This window comes from Mirounga leonina, unplaced genomic scaffold (genome assembly GCF_011800145.1).
Source record: "Mirounga leonina isolate KUSES-001 unplaced genomic scaffold, KU_Mleo_1.0 Mir_180, whole genome shotgun sequence".
NCBI classification, from domain to species: domain Eukaryota; kingdom Metazoa; phylum Chordata; class Mammalia; order Carnivora; family Phocidae; genus Mirounga; species Mirounga leonina.
In genome coordinates, this window is record NW_023270469.1 from 341,489 (window position 1) to 361,301 (window position 19,813).

Consider the following 19,813-nt stretch of genomic DNA (forward strand, 5'->3'; position numbering starts at 1 on the left):
CCGCCCCCTGCGGGGCCCTGTCGGGCCCGGGCCTCGCGGGCCTCGCGTCCCCGCCCGCTGCAGGCGGCGGACGAGGTGAGGGAGGGAGACGGCGCGACAGTGATGCTGGAGGCAGGGCGGTGATGCGATGGGGCGGGGGCGCAGCGTCAGCGGGGGGCCCGGAAAGGCCTGCTGTGGAGGAGCTCGGCGCAGCACAAGCCGGGCGTAGGTGCTAACTGAAGTTAATCATACCTTAGTCAAAATCAGTTGCTTTAATGTCAACTAATTGTCATAGTCACTTCATTTCAGTCCTTTTTCCGTTCATTCATAAGCTAGGCTTCTAGCTAATAATGAGATTAGCATCGTTTTTACGTTATTGTTTGAGATTCTCAGGACAGGGGTCGGAGGAAGGCAATTTCTAGGTCAAATAATAGAAATGTAATGGCCACTAGAAATTTTATGGGAAAGGTAATCGCGCTACCCCAGTGGCGTCAGATCCTCATTTGTATGGGCTTGATCTTTCTGTACGTAAATAAATGTATTGAATAAATACAAGTGATGGTGCTGATAATGTGCTACTAAACAATGCCAAAGTGAAATTCGTTATTCTTTTTGGGGTTATACTGAAACTGATTGGAAGTCGGTCGTACTATTTAATACTAGAAGAGTATGATTCTTGGGGCGCCCGGGTGGCTCAGTCGGTTGGGCGACTGCCTTCGGCTCAGGTCATGATCCTGGAGTCCCGGGATCGAGTCCCGCATCGGGCTCCCTGCTCAGCGGGGAGTCTGCTTCTCCCTCTGACCCTCCTCCCTCTCATGTGCTCTCTCTCATTCTCTCTCTCTCAAATAAATAAATAAAGGGCGCCTGGGTGGCTCAGTTGGTTGGGCGACTGCCTTCGGCTCAGGTCATGATCCTGGAGTCCCTGGATCGAGTCCCGCATCGGGCTCCCTGCTCGGCGGGGAGTCTGCTTCTCCCTCTGACCCTCCCCCCTCTCATGTGCTCTCTCTCATTCTCCCTCTCTCAAATGAATAAATAAATCTTTAAAAAATATATATGATTCTTCTCAATAGATACATAAAGACCAAGTGTAAAGCCTGCTGACCTTTTAGGAAGCAAGGAAACCGACACATACTGTTACCAGACTAAAAGTCTCAGACCAGACAGGGCAGGGCGTTCTCTCCAGCCACTCTGGAGGAGAGTGGAGCCTCACCCATGAGCTGCTGGGGAGGGTGGAACGCCAGCAGGGGTCCCCTGAAAGCCAGGAAGATAGGAAGTTGTCAGCTCAACTCCCCTCCTCCCACAGCAGCTCTGACAAGGCCACTGCCAAAGTTCTCAGTGCCATGTCTGGCCCCTGCCCCAATTCCACATTCTTCTGGATCCTTTAATACTCTGTGTCAAATTGCAGTCAGGGTAGGAGCCCTTGGGCCGCCCCCCCCCAGGGTGACTGGGTACTTTACTGCTCTGGGATTTGATGCGTTGAAAGTGAGTCCTCAGAGTCCAGCCTTCTTCCAAGTGTGGGGGACATCTCATTCGCTATAATTGCCGAGTACTTACACCACACTCCTTCAGAAGTGGACAGGAAGGACTTTAACTGCCCACCAAGAAAGAGAGATGCCACCTGCCACTGGTTCATCGCCCTGCATAGCTAGTTACAACAGAGGTATACTAATTCACTTACTACCACGAAGTTCAGTCTCTGAGCCAGAGTCACTGTTGCCCTCTGCCAAGCTGCCAGCAGCTCTGGGGAAGAGAAGACCAAGGTGGTCACTGGGGGAACCTCATTTACTGAAGGGGCAACTGCAGCTTCCCACAGGGCAGGATGGCCCTTCTGCCATCATCGCTGAGACTCAGAGCACAGTGAATAATGCCAGCTACTCGGGGTGCTTGTTTATTCTCGTAAATCATAGGCGTCTACTGTACTGGGGTTTCTGTGTCGGGAGTAGGGGCCCCATTCCACCTGCTCCTTAATGGTTCTCTGCTCTTCGCTTCCGATGGAACTGTAGCTGGCTAGAGTCTCTTTTGAGGCTCTAGTGATGATGATCTGTGGAATGGCAACTTTCTTCTTGCTCGCCTTTACCTTTACATCAGGTTTTTCTAGAAGGAAGAAAACATCCAGGTATTTAACATGTCTGTGGAAAAGCTCTTCTGTAAGGCAGACAATGCATGTGTTAGGGCCAAAGCAAAAGAATTAGATGTGTAGTTCAGGAAAAGAAATGGGCAAGGTTGAAAGCAGTCCAAACAGTAAATGAGTGTTCCGGAGCTTTAACCGACTGACAACTCAGGCATGAGGGTGGTGAATGCTAGGCACCTCTTTCAGGGAAGAAAGGGGGAGACACACTTCTCCAATCCACTGTGGAGAGACTGAGCTGCCGGCCAGCTTGTGTGACAGACGTAGAAGGAAAGGGAATGGAGAGAGAAAAGAAGAGGCAGGGTCTGCCCCAGAGGTGAAGGTTCAGATACACAGTTTTTAAAGGATTCTAAATCTGGTAACCCTCCCCCCCAAAAAAACCCTCTCTGTACAGAACCTTATCAATCAGAATGCGGAAGAATTAACATTTCTTCTTTTTTAAAAAAAGATTTATTTATTTATTTTAGAGAGTGAGTGTGAGCAGAGGGAGGGGCAGAGGGGGAGAGAGAGAGAGAGACTCCTCAACCAGACTCCTCACTGAGTGTGGAGCCTGACATGGGGCTCAGTCTCACGACCCTGAGATCACGACCTGAGCCGAAACCAAGAGTCAGACGCTCAACTGACTGAGCCACCCAGGCACCTCAAGAATTAACATTTCTAATATGGGCCGCAACATTTTCTTAAGCTTACAAGGATTGCATGGGACTTGTAAAATGCCAAATTTGCCAAATGTTACAAAATACGTAAGCAGAAGTGCCTTCATGCCTCCCCTGCTGCGTCTCCCAGCCTGCGCCCCCCCCGGGCCTTCAGGTTGGAGGCACTGCCTTTTAGGCCTCTCTTCAAGCACTACAGAGAGGGCTCTTTCTCTCTCTGTGCACATATGCATGCAAGTAGAGTTAGAATAATCACATTGTCACGTAATTGTTATAAAAATGCTATCACGCTGGTCCTACTGCTTTTCAGTGTGCTTTGTGCCCCACTTAAAATACCTCATGAACCCGGCTACCTGGGGGCATAGGGAATGGTTGCTTATTCTCCGTCAGACATCATTCTGAGCCTAGAATGACAGTGAACACCAACCCACAACGCTTCCTGAAGTAGGTCCTCTTATGACCTACGTTTTACAGAGGAAGGTACTGAGGCACAGAGAGGTCATTTGCTCAAGGCAGGTGGTAGAGGGAGATGCCGGGGCTCCATAGCTCTGTCTGTCTTCAGTGCCACATCCACAGCTTTGATTGTTTTAACTACCAATGAATGACCCAGGGCCTGCACTGAGAGTGTCCTTTTTATTTTTATCATTAAGTCAAAAACTGCATTTCATATTTTGCATTTAATTTAAATTGGGGGTTCGTTTTTTACATTAATTTATATATGCTTTTATATATTAAGACTAAAAGGCTATGAATATTTTATTTAAAAAATAATACACAATTAAAAATTGCATATGGGAGGATTCTTTTCCTTCCAGACATTTCATATGTACATGCACAGTGTGATGCATTTAGGATCACATTATGGCTTGGCTGAGCTCCATGTCTGCACATACAGGTTGGTCTCTTCCATGGCAGCCTGGACTTCACTATCTGGGGACCCATCCATTACATTACCAGCTCCCTTGAATGAACATAATTTAGGTTATTTCAATTTTTATATTTTTCAAGTGATGCTGTAGTTAACATTCTTGCATTTATATATTTACACATTTGTGAGGGTTTATTGGGTAAGTTACTAGAAGGAGGATTTTGGCAAATATTGTCAAACTATTTTTCATAAAGATTTTATCAATATATATTTCCACTAAGATTTTGTAAATAGGACATTTCTCCATACCTTCCCCTAATTTTCAGTTTGCTAAATCTTTTCCCATGTTACATGAAAATGGAAGTATTGACTTCTGCCCCCACTGGTCACCTTCAACCTTCCTGAAGCTTTACCCCAGTATGGGGAGGTTGAGCATCTTTTTGCTTCGTCATGGCCCAGTGGTATTTATTTTCCTGTGAATGCATGTCATATTCTTTCCTCATTTTGTACTTTGACCTTTTCGGTGTGTGAGAGCTTTTTGCATGTTGAGGAGATTTCCCCTTCATGATCATATTGTAGATGGTTCCCCTTGTTTTACTTCTTAATGTAGTCAAATCTTTCAATATATCTTTGTAGTGTCTTTGTTTTGAGGCTTAGAAGGATGGTCCCTACTGAGGGCTCATATTAAAATGTACATCTGGGGCACCTGGGTGGCTCAGCATCTGCCTTTGGCTCAGGTCATGATCCCAGGGTCCTGGGATCGAGCCCCGCATCAGGCTCCCTGCTCCGCGGGAGGCCTGCTTCTCCCTCTCCCACTCCCCCTGCTTGTGTTCCCTCTCTCACTGTGTCTCTGTCAAATAAATACATAAAATCTTACAAAAAAAAAAAAAGTACATCTTACTTTTTGCAGTCACTTTTTTCTTAAGATTTTACGTATTTATTTGAGAGTGAGTAAGAAAGCACGAGTGGGGTGGGGGAGAGGCAGAGGGAGAAGCAGACCCCCTGTTGAGCAGGGAGCCCAACATGGGGCTCAGTCCTAGGACCCTGGGATCATGACCTGAGCCAAAGGCAGACGCTTCACCAACTGAGCCACCCAGGTGCCCCTACAGTCACTTCTTATATTCACTCTTACTCATCTGGAATTTGAGCATATGGCAGGAGGTTAAAATTCAACTTGAACTTTCCCTTAAAATGTCAAGCAATTTTCCTAGCATAATTTATTGTATAATCCTTCCTTTGCCACTTCATTTTGGTGCTAGTTTTATTACATGCTAATTACACACAAACACACACGTACTCATAGTAAGGGTTTATTCTTGTCCATATTTTTTATTTCATTGATGTATTTTCTTTAAAATTTTATTTATTTGAGAGCGAGCGAGCACAGAGCCCAACTCGGGCTCGATCCCAGGATCCCAGGACACTGGGTCATGACCTGAGACGAAGTCAGATGCTTAACCAACTGAGCCACCCACGCACCCTGCATTGATCCAGTATTATACTGGACCTACATTATTTTAATTATTATAAATTTTGATAGATTTTTAAAAAGATTTTATTAAGTAATCTCTACACCCAACGTGGGGCTCAAACTCACAACCCTGAGATCAAGAGTACACATTTTTATTTGAGAGGGAATGCATGAGCAGGGGATGGGGGTTGGGGGAGTGGGAGAGAATCCTCAGGCAGACTCCCTGCTGAGTGCGGAGCCCGACTTGGAGCTCCATCTCAGGACCCTGAGATCACAACTTGAGCCTACCAACTGAGCCATCCAGGTGCCCCAATTTTGATAAATTTTTAAACTTTTAATTTTGAAGTTACAAATTCACAGAAAGTTGCAAAAGTACAGAGAAGTCCCATATACGCTCACCCAGTTTCGCCCAGTGGTCCCAATGGTTAACATCTTATGTAACTACAGTACAATATAACAACACCAAGACATTGATTTTGGCACAATGTGTGTTCTATGTCATTTAATCCCATGTAAACATCACTAAGATTATGGTACAGAACTGTTCCATCACCACAAAGACCACCTCCTCACTATATCTTTTTTTTTTAATTTAAAGATTTTACTTATTTATTTGAGAGAGAGAGATTGAGAGAGAGCACATGAGAGGGGGGAGGGTCAGAGGGAGAAGCAGACTCCCTGCCGAGCAAGGAGCCCGATGCGGGACTCGATCCCGGGACTCCAGGATCATGACCTGAGCCGAAGGCAGTCGCTTAACCAACTGAGCCACCCAGGCGCCCCTCACTATATCTTAATAGCTACACCCTTCTCCCCCTGCAACCTCCCCACTCCCTGCCATCCCTAACTCCTGGCAACCACGGGTCTGTTCTCCCATCTCTATAATTTTGTCACTGGGAGGACATTATATATATGGAGTCATGCAGCATGTGACCTTTTGAACTTGACTTTTTTCACTCAGTATATTTTTAGTAGCTGAGAAACAAATGTTCCTTAAGTTTCTCTTCTTTTTCAAAAATTTATTGCAAATAATCACATTCTACCTTCAAAAAACCTATGGAAATATTCAGACACACATGAAAATAGAATAGTATAGTGAGTACCCATATATGCATCACTCAGCTTCAATTAATATCTTGTCACCTTGTTTTTTCTATCAGTTTTCTGAGTATTTTCAAGCAAATCTCAGACATAATTTTACCCATAAATAATGCAGTATAGCGCTCTATCAAATTAGGATTGTTTTAGCATCACAATAGCCTTGTTACATCTAAGAAAACTACCATTGATTCTGTATTATTATCTAATACCCAATTTGGTTATCTCAAGAATGACTTGGCCCAGGCCTATACTGTATTTGGTACCTAGGTCCCTCAAATCTTGTACAATCTCTCTGCTATGGACTGAATGTATCCCCCCCAAAAGTCATATGTTGAAGGCCTCATCCCCAATGGGATGGTATTTGGAGGTGGGGACTTTGAGAGGTGATCAGGTTGAACTGAGGTCATAGGGTAGAGCCCCCATGATGGGATTAGTGCCCTTACAGTAGGAGGAAGAGACCACAATCCTCTCTCTTCAGCCATGTGAAGACACAGCAATTAGATGGCTGTTTGCAGGCCAAGAAGGGGTCCTCCCAGGAACCAAATCATGGTACCAGGTTGTGGGACTCCTCAGCGTCTAAGACTATGACAAATAGGTGTCTGTTGAGTCTACCCAGTGGATGGTGTTTCGCTATAGCAGCCCAAGCAGACCAAGACACCCTCCTTTTTTTCATGTCATTTTAAAAAAAATTTTTAGAGGATTTTAGAGGAAGGGCAGAGGAAGAGCGAGAATCTTAAGCAGACTCCACACCCAACACAGAGCCCGATGCAGGGTTCGATCTCACAACCCTAAGATCATGACCTGAACTGAAATCAAGAGTCAGATGCTTAACCGACTGAGCCACCCGTGCATCCTGATGTCATTTATTTGTAGAAAAATTAGGGTCTTCTTTTTCAGTAGGATTTCCAGCATTTTGGAACTGGCTGATTGCAAATTTCTGGTGTATTAATCTCCATAATGTATGTATGTGGATTTTGGAATGCAAAATGTTAAGTATATGCATAAGTAGTGAGACAAGATGATATGCCCCATCACACAGCTGCCACAGTTAAAACCCACAATCAAACTTTATCTCTGCCCCAGCACTTAGCCTCTGTTCTGGTTACTACTGCTGTATAACCACTTATCCCAAACTTTATTAGCTTAAAACAATGGTTTTATTTTCTCACAGTTTGAAGGGCCGGGCATTCAGGACAGGTTTGACTAGGCAGCTATCACTTATGGTCCCGAGATGGCTACAGTTGAGTGTTGTCTGGAGCTGCAGTTCTCGGAAGGCTCCACTGGGCTGGACGTGCAAGATGGCCATTCACAGGGCTGGTCACTGCTGCTGCTGCTACGTGGGGTCCTGTGGCTCAGCTGGGAAGACTCAAAAGCCAGGGGCTAGAATCACCTAAAGGTTTGTCCACTCACAAATCTGGCACTTGGGCTGGAAGGCACTTAGCAATCAGGACTGCTGACTTTAGTACCCCCACATGGCCTCCCCAAGTGGCTGAGCTTCTTGACAGCATGATGTGGCAGCTCTCGGTTCCAAGCACCAGCCTGGGTTCCCGTGAGCAAGGCAGGACTGCATCGCCGGTCATGGCCCAGCCTCAGAAACCATTTTCACCACATTCTACTGGTTACAAGAAAATGTCAAGCTTGCAGAGGTTTGAGAGAGGATACAGACTCCCCCAGGTGGGAGGAGCATCAAGGTCACACAGTAAAACGAGAGGGAGAGGAGGAGTGATGGCTGCCTTTGGAAAATATCCTCAGCCACACTATACTAGTTCACTTTGCAACAAATCTCAGATACCATCTCCATCAATCACATCGATTTATACTTCAGTATTTTGGGTGCAGCTCTAAGAGACAAGGACTTGTCTTCCAAGCTTTTTGAGGCACAATTCACACAAGATAAAATGCACAGTTCTTAACATGTTCAGCTGGATGAGTTTTCACAATTGTACGCACCTTTGTAATCACCCAAACAAGATGCAGAACTTTTATCACCTTACAGAGTCCTCCAGTCAGCTAGTTTCCCCTTCCCCGACCCCAGCAAGAGCTTTCTGATTTCCGTTCCACAGCAGTAATACCTACTTTTATTAATTATGTAATGCACAGAAGTTTTGACTCATCAGGACTCTGCATTCCTCTAAGGCTTCTATGGTACTAGGTTATTTGAAGGAAACTCTGACTTCCAAAAATCCTACCTTTTCCAAACCTAATAGGGAAAAGTTTCAGCTTTAAAACACAAATGTAGGAGAGGATGCTCTTGCCCTAGTTTAGATGTTCTACCTGGCAGACCATGTGTCTGTCTTCACTTCTGATTGTTGGATTGTGCTCTCTCCAAGGCCACCAAGACCAGCGACTCGCCTTATTCAATGGTCTTTTCTGGGTTTACCCAATCTTTTTGCAACATACGACACTGTCGACTATTTTACCTTCTTTCTTTGAGAGTTCTTTTTATTATCTTCTTTCTTTTTTAACAGCCTTGTTGCATTCTAACTTACGTACTACCTGTTTAAAGCATACCATTCAATGATTTTTAGGAAATTTTCAGAGTTGGACACCCATCGATCCAGTTTTAAGAACACTTCCATCACCTTCAGAAGACTTCTTCTGCCCATTTGTGGCTAATCTCTGTTCCCACCCTTAGTCCAAGCTTCCCTTTATGTAAATTTGCCTTTTCTGGACATCTCATATAAATGGAACAATAATATATGTGGTCTTTACATCTGGCTCCTTTCGGGGAGTATCAGGATTTGGGAACTCCTTCATGGTACAGCATGTGGGCAGTAGCTTGCTCTGTGTTATTGCTGAGATGTTTTCTTATATGGAGAAACCACACTCTTCACCGTCTTTCTGGAAAGTCCATCCTCATTCTTGCTCTCTGACCTTTCCCCTCTATGTCCAACCTCTCTCTACTCTCTGAAATGAGGGTGTGACAGACACTGTTTGTGCCTCTCCAGCAGGCACCCCCCCTCCCCGCCCACACCTGCCCTTGCTGATAGAGGTCCAGCCCCAGAATTTTCACATTTGAGCCCATCCTAGCAATGTTGGGCAAGTGAGGTCCAGCAGGGGAAGGGACAGGACAGCAGTCCCGTATGCATGTGACACCTAGAGCCATTCAGCTGTCTGGGGACCGTGGATACTGAGGGTGGCAAAGTGTAGACCCAAAGTCCTTGATGTCACTGCATGCTGCTGAGCAAGCCACCCTGAGTGCCCGCCTCTGACCCTTTATTTGGGGGACATTGAAGCGCTCAGCAGTAAAGCCGTATCTTGTTGGCTGTTGTGTGGCTTGCAGCCAGAAGGCTCCTGACGGACTGGTAGCATTCTCCAAACCTCCTCCCCAGGACTCTGGCCCTTCCTGCAGTCTTCCGCTCTTAAGCAAGGATGTGTACATCAGGATCTGAAGTCCAGGCCTTGCTCCCAAGCCCAACACCCTCATTTCAAACAGCGTGCGGCCCTTGATGACCTCACAGGTGCCTCAATCTGAGCCTGCGCCCAGCTCCTGTCTCCCTGCCAGGCCAGCATTCCTCCTGACATCGGCTGATCCACTGACCATCCATTCTCATGGTCAGTGAAACTCATGGCCCTGGACCTCCCACATCTCATCCAACAGCAGGTTCTGCTGGTTCTACATCCTGGACCCTTTTGTAATTCCTACTGCCCGTGCTTCATTAGCCCCTACTCAGTTGCAGGTTTGGGCCAAGGCAGGTCCCCTCACTGCCCTCAACAGCCTCTACTCTATAAAGAAACAGTTTTCCAAGGCACAAACCCCATCACACCTCCCTTGTTTTAACTATTTTAACAGTTGCATTTCCACGACGCACATGACAAAACAGATGGAAGGCTGCCTATTCCGCAGCTTCTGTGGCCTCATCCCCCCCCGCCCCCCCCTACATGCAAAGGTCTAGTCGCCCTGGGCTGTAAGCAAAGTGAATCAATTTGCCAAACTGTTCAACCCCTTTGTCCCACCAACATTCCGGTCCCTTTGATCCCCGTGCCAGGCAGGGGCTCCCACATCCCTTCTCACGCGGCTGTACCCCAGACTGAAGTAGCCTTCCACGGTGCTGTTCCGGTCTGCGGAACGTTGAAGGATGGGCGAGGGCGCCGCGCAGCCCCTCGGCCATCCGCTGGGCGCCTATCCTGTTTTGCGATACATTTTCCACCTACAGTCCTGGATGTTTACCTCCTAGACAAAGATCCTAGAGCCCCCGCCGTTAGTATCCCACCCCAAACTCGCGCCCTCGGGCTCCATCTGGTCCTGGGCATGTCCTACCTTCGACTCCAGATGAAGAAGGCCACTGTCGCTGGGCTGCCGCTTTCTTCCCTTGGCAGCTCTCCGCAGCCTTGGTGTCTGGCGGCCTCTCGGTCTCTTGAGAACGCCGGTCCATCGCCCTTTCCTTAGTCTTCGCAGTGGAGGAGCCGCGCCCCTTCTTTTTCTCCTCACCTGAAATCCGTGGACAGTGAGTTAGTCTTGTTTTCTTGAAGCTAGAGCCGTGGGCGCCCACCTCCAGTTGCCAGCTTTGGCCCAGGGTCTCTTCCGCCCTCTGGACATGCGTGGAAAGACCCCGAGGCGCGGCCATCAGGGAGGACTCCGGCGCGGCGCCCCGCACCCGCACCCCCGCACCCCCGCACCCCCGCGCGAGCCGCGGGCACGCGGCCGAGGAGACGGCGGGCCGGCGCTCCTCACCTTTCCTAGACCTGTGTTTGCTTTTGGACAGGCCCATAGGCGACCCCGCCGCCCCCGCCGGCGCAGCCCGGCCCTCGGCGCCTCCGCGGGCGCGCAGCCCGACCGGCTCACAGAGGGTCCCGCGGCCGAGCGGCGCGGGTCGCCACGGCAACGCCCCGCCCACGCCCCGCCCCCGCGACTGGCGCCGTGCTCTCGCGAGAGCTGCCGCTCGCCGGAACTGGGCGGCGACCCCGGAAGTTCCCGCGCGGCGGAGCTGGTAGGGGCGGTCGGCTCGGCCCCGCAGTCCCGAGCGTCCGTTCGTGCGAGCGCCGCCGCCGCCGCTGCCGGACCGGCCATGGACGGTAAGAGACCCCGCCCTCCGGGGTCGATCCGGGACCCCGCACCCCGGACCCCGATCCTTATCCTCGGTGCCGGACCCTCGCCCCCTTCACCGGACTCAGCGTCCAGCCCCGCACCCCAGGTCCCGTACCGGCGAGGGACATCGACCTTTGGGCCCTGGGCCGTCAGGTCAGAGGGCACCGGAAAAGGAGGCGGTTGCACCCCTGTCCCCAGAACACCGCTCCGAAGGACGAGCTCGGGCAACAAGTGCCTGCTCCGTGCCCGGCACGGTTGTGCGTGTGGGGTGGGAACTCTCTGCCCCTTCTGCGGATGCGGAAGCCGAGTAGAGCCTGAGCCCCCTGGCCTCGGCCTCCACGGCCTGCGGCACCCACTCTGCCCCGCTCCGCGCCCAGGGACACCAAGGAACAGGAAGGGTGGGTGAGAAGGAGAGGCGCCTGCGTTTGCTGGAGTGCGTAAGGGCTGGTGTGGTCGAGAGGCTCTGAAAACCACTTGTGAAGTGTGAGGAGCTGGACCACAGCGTCGTCATCACGAGGGAAGCTCGGCACCCGCCACCTCGGAAGATGAACAGCGCCACGCCCCCCCCCAAGAGTTGGGTTCTCCTCCGCAGTGTGGTGATGTTCTTTGGGCCGCTATCACGTTCTTCCGGGGTTAGGTTTTGCCCTAACAGCTCGTTGCTCTTGAGAGTCTTTCCTGCTGCGCCGTTAGAGATGAAAAGCCGAGGCAGGGAGAGGCGGTGATTGGAGAGTTGGAGAGCCGGCCTCGCCGCGCCTTGTTGTCCCTGCGGGAGGCACTCTGCCTGTCCGCTGGGTCCAGTCAGCGCCGATTTACAGATTCCACAGCCGCCTTCGGCCTTGACAGGGCGCGCACGGGGCGTGCCTGAAACCCCAAGGCTCTCAGCTGCGGGGTCTTGATTTGCATTTGTGAACGCACCCTCATCCTGGTTACAGATTTCAGTTTCTTAATTCTGGGCCAGTGTGGTAAACCCTTCCAGACATCATTCTGCACGTCTAAAAATGGAATAAATTGAGACAGTTTAAGTGTGAATCTGGATCTACCTGGCTCTTGAGTTTTGGTGAGTGGGTAGCAGGTGTGGCTATCCGGAGACTTAGCTCTTAATCCTCTCAAGTCTCTTCGGTTCCTCCATGTGGACAGGTAGGCACTTGAGCCCGATTTGGTGGCTCAGACTTGCCAGATGCCATGGAGGGTGGTCTCTGTGGGTCAGGTCTTTGATAGCACAGGAGTCCTCACAGTGCTACTTTTATCCAGTTACTTTTGGGGATAAAGAGCATATAAAATGCAGATTGTCCAGTGCTGAGCTTTATTAAATTGGGAAAGAACCCCAAGGGCCTTTGTAAAGTTGCTGTAAGTACAAACCATCACTCGGGCCTTCACTGTGGGCCACGTGCTGCATCCATGATCTGCTTTGTCTGCACACTAATCCTTGAGGTCAGCTGGTACCACCCTGGGACCACCTGTAAGGAATCAGAGGTTCTGGAGCCTCCAGATTTGCCCTCTGACTGATGAGGGAGCAGAACTGGTGCACGAGTCCATCTTCTGCCTCCAGTGTGTGGTGGGCCTCCCTGAAGGCCCCATCCATGCCTGCATCCTGTCCCAACTCTCTGTGTCGAGGAGGGTCTTAGTGGCCCCATCTGCTTGTTAGAAGTGCCGCTTGTCACAGTTGAAATCCTCAAACCATCTCCTTTCTTTGCAGATACCCTGTTCCAGTTGAAGGTATGTACTGAAGGACCTTTCACCCCAACCCTGTCTTGGTGATTAGCAAATGAGGACAAATGGTGTCAGTCACACTCGGAAGGATGGATTACCAATTGCGTGATTTCTGCGCAGTGCTCTTTTGGACTGATGACAAAGGGGAGGTTATTGAGTTGGCTTGATTGCATATTAATCCTTTCCTTGTCTTGGGCTGAGCAGAAGCAGATCACATGGGCTTGTCCATGAGGGAGTGAGCCTGCTATCTTAAACACAGCTTGGGTATTAGGTGCATCCCTTGATGTTCCACTAGGCATTTAAAACTGGTTTCAAATTCTTTAAAATCATGTTGAAGGAGAGTGTCCTGAGCAGCACAGCATGCCTCTTATAATTAATCCAGGGCAAGCTTCTGCTGCATTTCCCTTAAATGCCTCCATAGTTAACCAGCCATGGTTAGTTCTGAAAGACTGGGTGGGAGTGATGTGCCCAAGCTGCTGACTGTAGTTCATCACACTGGCTTTGCAATGGAGAGGAAGGGCAGGGAATACCAGGAGGCCCCAGGCACTTTGTTCAGCAAGCTTCCACCTTGTGGAAGGTGCTCAGGGCCAGATTCCTGGGTTAGGAAAATCTGGATTTTTTCCCTGAAGGAACGTAGGAGGGGGTGCCTGGGAGGCTTAGTCGATTAAGCACCTGCTTTCGGCTCAGGTCACGGTCCCAGGGTCCTGGGATCAAGCCCCGCATCGGGCTCCCTGCTCAGAGGGGAGTCTCCTTCTCCGTCTGCCCTTCACATCCTTCGTGCTCTCTCTCTGACAAATATATTAAAAAAAAAAAAAAAAGAATGTAGGAGTGTGAGGTAGGCTGACAAGAAACCCTTTCTACGTGACAGAAAGTCCCAAGTTGGGGGGGCGCTGAGGGGCAGGGTGGGGGAGTCCCAGTCAGGAGGTGTTTCAGGCTGAGGGAACACCGGAACACCACCAGCCAGGAAGCTATATGGGCCTCTGGAAGGTCACTCTTTCACTTGGGTTATCTGAGCATTCTCTCCTGCTGGCTTCCTGGTTAAATGAGGCCTTTTTGGGGGAGCTATGGGGACCACTCCAACCAGGCCTGGGAGCATGCACTGCCCAGCAGCCCCTCACAAACACAATGTTCTGTGAAGAGAACACTTTGAGGTGTATATTCATCGGGAATTCTGTATTACCACTTGGGGTCGCCTGAAACAGATTCTGTCGAGTTTTTCCCGAAAGTTGAAAATCCGTAAGTAGGGGTGGCTCAGTCTTGGTTTTGGCTCAGGTCATGAACTCAGGGTCCTGAGTTCGAGCCCCATGTTGTGCTCTGCGCTTAGCGGGGAGTCTGCTTGAGATTCTCTCTGCCCCTCCCCCTTGCGCCTCTGCACTCTCTCTCTCGTGAATAAATAGATCTTTAAAAAAAGGAAAGAAAGAAAATCCGTAAGTAGTAATGATTGTGTGAGTAGGCTTTTTTTTTTTTTTTTTTAAAGATTTTACTCACTTGAGAGAGAGCTCATGAGCCAGGGGGTGGGGGGAGGGGCAGAGGGAGAAGCAGGCTCCCCACTGAGCAGAGAGCCCGATGTGGGGCTCGATCCCAGGACCCTGAGATCAGGACCTGGGCCAAAGGCAGATGCTTTACCGACTGAGCTGCCCGGGAGCTCCTGTGTGAGTTGGCTTTTTAACTTTCCACTCTGGGGGAGGGTTTGGGTTAGGCATTCTGGGTTAGGACATTTTAGGAAACCCTCACAGCCCTCCCTGTCCCCTGAGCCTCAGAGACCCAGGGAGCTCCCTCCATGCAGCCCCGGGCCATGAGGACACTGGCAGGCTGGGCACCTTCTCTGTGCGGTCGGGGCAGGGGCTACTGAGGAGGGTGGGGAGGTACCAAAGGACTGGCTGTGTGTGTCTGACCTGAGTGTCCCGATTCTGCTCAGTTCACGGCAAAGCAGCTGGAGAAGCTGGCCAAGAAGGCAGAGAAGGACTCCAAGGCGGAGCAGGCCAAAGTGAAGAAGGTGAGGCTGCAGCACGCCCGGGCCGTGTCCCTTGCTTCTGGGGCTTCTTTTGCATTGTTCTGGTGTCTTCTTTTTGTGTGAGGGGCGCCCCACGACTCTGGCCCTGGGTGTTCTCTCAGGAGCCTGCTCAGGGCCTGCAGTGGCCCCCCCTCTGCCTCCCTGCCCACTAAGGGGCGTCCAGAGCAAAAGAACTGTGTGTTGCCTTCACTTTTTTCATGGAACGTCCATGCCTTTTGTTCACTTCCAAAGTTCTGAACGCACATTTTTCACAAAGTGTGTGGGACGTGGGCTTCCAGCCGTCCCTGCCGCAGCCCCGTCCCTTCCTGCCCTCTTCCTTGCAAAGCACATGCCTCAGGCTTCAGAACTGGGGCAGAGGGGAGGTGGGGGGAGGCAGGCTCTGGCTGCTCTCAGTGGGGACTTCCAGACAGCTGTTGCTTGGGTGGGCTGGCTCCTGGGGGTGTTAGACTTTGGTGACCCCCCTCACCCAAACTGGCACTCCCAGGGCAGAAGGGAAACTGGAGGACTGACCCCAGTCAGCTCCTTCATCTTCCTCCATGGTCCTGCTTGCTTTGGCGTCGGCATTTGCCTCGGTGGTTTTTGTGAGCTCCTGTGGTGCAGGCGGCTGAAGAGACCGAAGAGGGTGTGCGGCCGGAGGGGACGGGCCGGCAGGTGGGAGAGGCGGCTGTGTCCCTGGGGCCAGGTCTCCTGTGTATCCCCCAGCGCGGGCTGGTCTGGCACCCTGCCTGGACACCCTAGGTCCTGAACAGGCCAGGGGCCTGGCATTTCTGCATTTTCATGAAGCTCACAGGCCAGAGGGGCTGCCCCGTGCTAGCAGATCTCGGCCTAGGGCAAGCCGGGACCAGGCTGTTCATAGAACAGCCCCATTCTCCCAGCTCGTGCTTCCCCGGAATTTCAGGCCCTTCAGCAGAAGAACGTGGAGTGTGCGCGTGTATATGCCGAGAATGCCATCCGCAAGAAGAACGAAGGTGTGAACTGGCTCCGCATGGCATCCCGCGTGGACGCAGTGGCCTCCAAGGTGCAGACGGCCGTGACCATGAAGGGGGTGAGTGCTCGTGCCGAGTCATACGCCACGTGGGCCAGCTTCGGCCGGCAGAGTCGAGGAGCCGTGCCGGACCCCGTGGGTGGTGTAGTGGGGATTCCCTCCACACCACAGGGGCAGCACCCAAGGACTAGACAAGGTGTCCTCAGGTTTTTCTTAAGGGGCCATGGCTTGGGTCTCGTGTCTGTAGTTTAGTTGACAGCATTTCCTGGAGACCTGCCAGCAAAGAGCCCTGCAGTCCCGAGGGGTCCAGCCGGTCCTGAACATGGCTTGGCTTGGCCAGGGCTGGAGTCTTGTTGGCCCTGGGGGCCTGTGCGCCTGAGGAGAGTGCCGAGGGCCCGTCTCCCGTGGGTGACGTCTCCTTGCTTCAGTTCTCTTGCCTCCTCACTTTGTCCTGTGCCAGGTGACCAAGAACATGGCGCAGGTGACCAAAGCCCTGGACAGGGCGCTGAGCACCATGGACTTGCAGAAGGTCTCTGCGGTGATGGACAGGTTTGAGCAGCAGGTGCAGAACCTGGATGTGCACACATCGGTATGTCGCCTGTGGTCTTGGTGTGCAGGGGGTGGGTCCAGGGGGTGGCTTGTGTGGCTGGCCTCCCTCTGGGGGGGCCACCTCTGGAGCACCTGACTCTTGCGGGGTCTGGACCAGCACATGGAGGTCTGGCAGATAAGAGGGAGGCCCGAGGCTAGGGTGTGAGCGCCTCTTCCAGAGCAGTGGCCAGCTCAGCACCCAGGGGACTGAGAGTGCTGGAGAAAGTGCCTTGCAGCGGGGAGGTCTGGTACGGGTCGAGGGAGTGAGCAGGAAGCATGGTTGAGAAGGTGGCCAGAAATGGGGCCGCAGTGGAGGTCCCAGGGCCTGCACCCACCTGCCCAGAACATGACCCCCAGGTAATGGAGGACTCCATGAGCTCGGCCACCACGCTGACCACGCCGCAGGAGCAGGTGGACAGCCTCATTGTGCAGATCGCTGAGGAGAATGGCCTGGAGGTCTTGGACCAGCTCAGCCAGCTGCCCGAGGGCGCCTCTGCCGTGGGCGAGAGCTCCGTGCGCAGCCAGGAGGACCAGCTGTCTCGGAGGTGGGCTCAGTGCCCCCATGTTGGGCTGGTGACCGCATGTTCTGACGGCCGGTTGGGGGGGAAGGAGGCGCATTGGAAGGGAAGGGAAGAAGGGAACACCGAGGCCTCGGGAGGAGAGCTCATTCGGCCGGGCTCTGGTGCTCTTCCTCCCGAGGAGGCCCCCACCCGAGGCCCAGCCCAGGTTCCGTCTGGCTGCCTCTCTCCCCTGCCCTTGCTCGATGTCCGTGTTGGGTGTCAGCCGCGTGCTCACAGACTTGTACGCAGTTCGCTTTAGGAAGTCACATAACGATACTTGACAGCACATGGCTGGTCCCCAAGCTTTTCCTGTGCTATCCCAGGACAGCCTTGCAAAGCTGAGCTTGAGAGGAGAGGGCCGTGGCCCAATAGAGGGCCCTCGGCCCCCAGGGTTGGCATCTCATATTGAGCACACCACAGGTCAGAGGCACCTCTGCCCCCCGCCCTCCCTCACAGGAGCTGTGTTGTTGATTTGCAGGTTGGCCGCCTTGAGAAACTAGCCGAGCCTTCCTGTAGGGCCCTGCTTCCCTGGCCGTGACGTGCAGGAAGGGCCAGGGAGGAGGGCTCCATCTCTCTCCCCATGCCTCTTGCCTTTCTGCACACCCTGCAGCGTGGCCCTTCCCTCCAGGCCTGGGAATTGTCCCTCTTATCGTAGACGGTGGCTCTGTGTCTTGGTGGGTGAGTTTGCACAACTTTCTGACTTCTGTGGGTTATTTCTGTGACTCTGGGCTGACCAGCTCGGGGTTCTGCAGGCCCCCCCCGTCCCCCCACCCTCTGAGACGTTGACGGGGACTGACCAGTGGACGCCATGGGGGCCATGGGGGCCTTCAGACTCCGTGTAACGGCAGATGTGCTCCTGGTGGTCAGCCAGTGGGCGTCAGGGCTTCTTCCTGCTGCCAGGCCCCTGGAGGCCAGCTGGCTGAGCCCGACCTGGGATCCCTGGCGTCAGGCACCGTGCTCCATATCCAGGCACGCCCACCCAGGGGCCCCCCATCTTCATTCCACTGTTGCCTCTGGAGGGCCTAGGGCCCTGAGGGGTGTGCTGTGTGTCCTGTAGGAACTCAGGTCTGCACTGTGGTCCCTCCCAGCGAGGAGCAGGCAGTCCACACTCCGGCCTGGGGTGCTGCGTCTGCGTTGTTCTCTTCTGTGCTGTAAATAATGGGTGCCTCCCCCTCACCCCCCGACTGGTCTCTCCTCCTGTCTGTGGGCTCACACCGTCCGACCTGGGAGCTTGCGCGCTCCAAGAGGGGCCCCCGGTGGGGCCAGCGTCAGGGAGAAGCCGCGGCCGGGCGGCTAGCAGCAGCTCCTCCTGATGAGTTCCTGGGACACGCAGCAGTTTCCACGTTTTTCATTTCCTGAGGTTTACTTTGTTTTCTTGAAGCTTCCAGGGATTTTTGTTTTTTTTGCCAAAATAGAAGGAGCAGACAGCAGATGGGGAGCATTTGGGTCCAAGCCCCGTTCTTGGTGTGAGCTGGTGAGAACTTCGTGGTTGGTCCTGAGCGGGGCCCGGCTCCGTGCACGGCTGACCACCCGACCAGCCCTTCCCAGAGGCTCCCGCTGCCCACGCTGTCCTCATGCCAGTGGCTCTTGGAAAGAAATGTTGGAGATCTTTACCGCGACGTGTGATTCTTCTGGACTTGCTTGTCCCTGGGTATTCTGTGTGGTCAGTTGGGTTGGAGCAACCTGGATGCCCGAGACTGGTGTGAGAATCCAGAGGGCGGGTCAGCGTGCTGTCTGGCTTTTCTTCCACACTGCCGGCTTCGCCTTACTCCCTGGCTGTGGTCTCTCAGGATGCCCACGTGCTGGGGGTTCAGAGAAGATCCTGACTGTCTTGGTGCCCGGTGGGTACAGAGCTCCCCAGCTGTGGCTCATCATAGAGCAGTGGGCATGTTTGCCCATTTTCCTAAAATGCTGTTGTGAGTAAACACATTGATCCCTGAGAACTTTCTCCGGCTTTGCTTTAGTGGCTTTGGGTAGGGTGGGGAGCCATAGGGGGGCCCTTGATAGGGCTCTCCAGCCCCCATGCGGGAGGCTGAGGAGGGTACCTGGAGGAGGGCAGGTGGGGTGGTGGGGTGAGGTATGCATGTCCTCAGGCCCCCACCCCTTACAGGTGGAGTTAGAGTCTGAAGTATTAAATTTTCTTTTTAAGTTTTTACCTGGAAATAACTTTAAAGGTACATAAAAGTTGTAATTTGCGCTGTTTCTGTAAACTTCTGTATACCAGCGCCCCCCACGTGCACTTTCTAGTTGACCGCATGTAACTGGCTGAATCACCTTGTGATCCTCCATTCTTCCAACCTGGGACAGTCCCATTTGTCTTTGTGACCTAGATGGTCGGTGTTCTGTTTTTTTAAGAGGTAGGGTGATCGCAGGAGAGCGAGGGTGGGGGTTGGGCAGGAGAGGAAGACTGAGAATCCCAATCAGGCTCCACATCCAGCACAGAGCCCAACATGGGGCTCGATCTCACGACCTTGAGATCACGTCCTGAGCTGAAATCAAGAATCGGAGCGCTTCACCTGCTGAGCCCCTGAGGCGCCCCGACCTGAATGGCCTGGACATGCCGGCCAGTAATTTGGCAAACTGCCTTTCCACTCGGGCTGATGGGACATTTTCCCACGATGACGTTGACCTCACAGGAGTGGTACTGTGTCCTCAGTGCTCCACACCAGGTGCACGGTGTTGCTGTCTGTTCACCTGGGACACGTGGTGTGGGCCAGGCGTCTCCCCCAT

At 52.4% G+C, this 19,813-nt stretch overlaps 2 protein-coding genes across 2 annotated transcripts; one reads left to right on the forward strand and one right to left on the reverse strand.

The window, feature by feature from the left end:
- Nucleotides 1-1,841: 1,841 nt before the first annotated feature.
- On the reverse strand, nucleotides 1,842-11,020 carry SPATA33 (spermatogenesis associated 33). The gene is made up of 3 exons (XM_035024577.1): nucleotides 10,873-11,020; nucleotides 10,459-10,629; nucleotides 1,842-2,073 (listed from the first exon to the last, which is right to left on the reverse strand). The coding sequence occupies exons 1-3, from the start codon at nucleotides 10,907-10,909 to the stop codon at nucleotides 1,868-1,870; spliced, it is 414 nt and encodes a 137-aa protein (XP_034880468.1). The 5' UTR covers nucleotides 10,910-11,020; the 3' UTR covers nucleotides 1,842-1,867.
- Nucleotides 11,021-11,100: 80 nt separating this feature from the next.
- Nucleotides 11,101-19,023, forward strand: CHMP1A (charged multivesicular body protein 1A). Its single transcript, XM_035024578.1, has 7 exons — nucleotides 11,101-11,213; nucleotides 12,923-12,942; nucleotides 14,855-14,932; nucleotides 15,849-15,995; nucleotides 16,396-16,524; nucleotides 16,881-17,068; nucleotides 17,562-19,023. The coding sequence occupies exons 1-7, from the start codon at nucleotides 11,207-11,209 to the stop codon at nucleotides 17,581-17,583; spliced, it is 591 nt and encodes a 196-aa protein (XP_034880469.1). The 5' UTR covers nucleotides 11,101-11,206; the 3' UTR covers nucleotides 17,584-19,023.
- Nucleotides 19,024-19,813: the final 790 nt, after the last annotated feature.

What these genes read in the sequence shown, in the direction of transcription:
- SPATA33 (XM_035024577.1), bottom strand. Translation starts at nt 10,909, where the DNA reads ATGGGCCTGTCCAAAAGCAAACACAGGTCTAGGAAAG. An exon ending in CAAACACAGGTCTAGGAAAG is followed by an intron (nt 10,630 to 10,872) that starts GTGAGGAGCGCC and finishes CACGGATTTCAG; the next exon opens with GTGAGGAGAAAAAGAAGGGG. An exon ending in TTCTTCATCTGGAGTCGAAG is followed by an intron (nt 2,074 to 10,458) that starts GTAGGACATGCC and finishes TCTTCCTTCTAG; the next exon opens with AAAAACCTGATGTAAAGGTA.
- CHMP1A (XM_035024578.1), top strand. An exon ending in AGCAGGCCAAAGTGAAGAAG is followed by an intron (nt 14,933 to 15,848) that starts GTGAGGCTGCAG and finishes CCGGAATTTCAG; the next exon opens with GCCCTTCAGCAGAAGAACGT. An exon ending in CGGCCGTGACCATGAAGGGG is followed by an intron (nt 15,996 to 16,395) that starts GTGAGTGCTCGT and finishes GTCCTGTGCCAG; the next exon opens with GTGACCAAGAACATGGCGCA.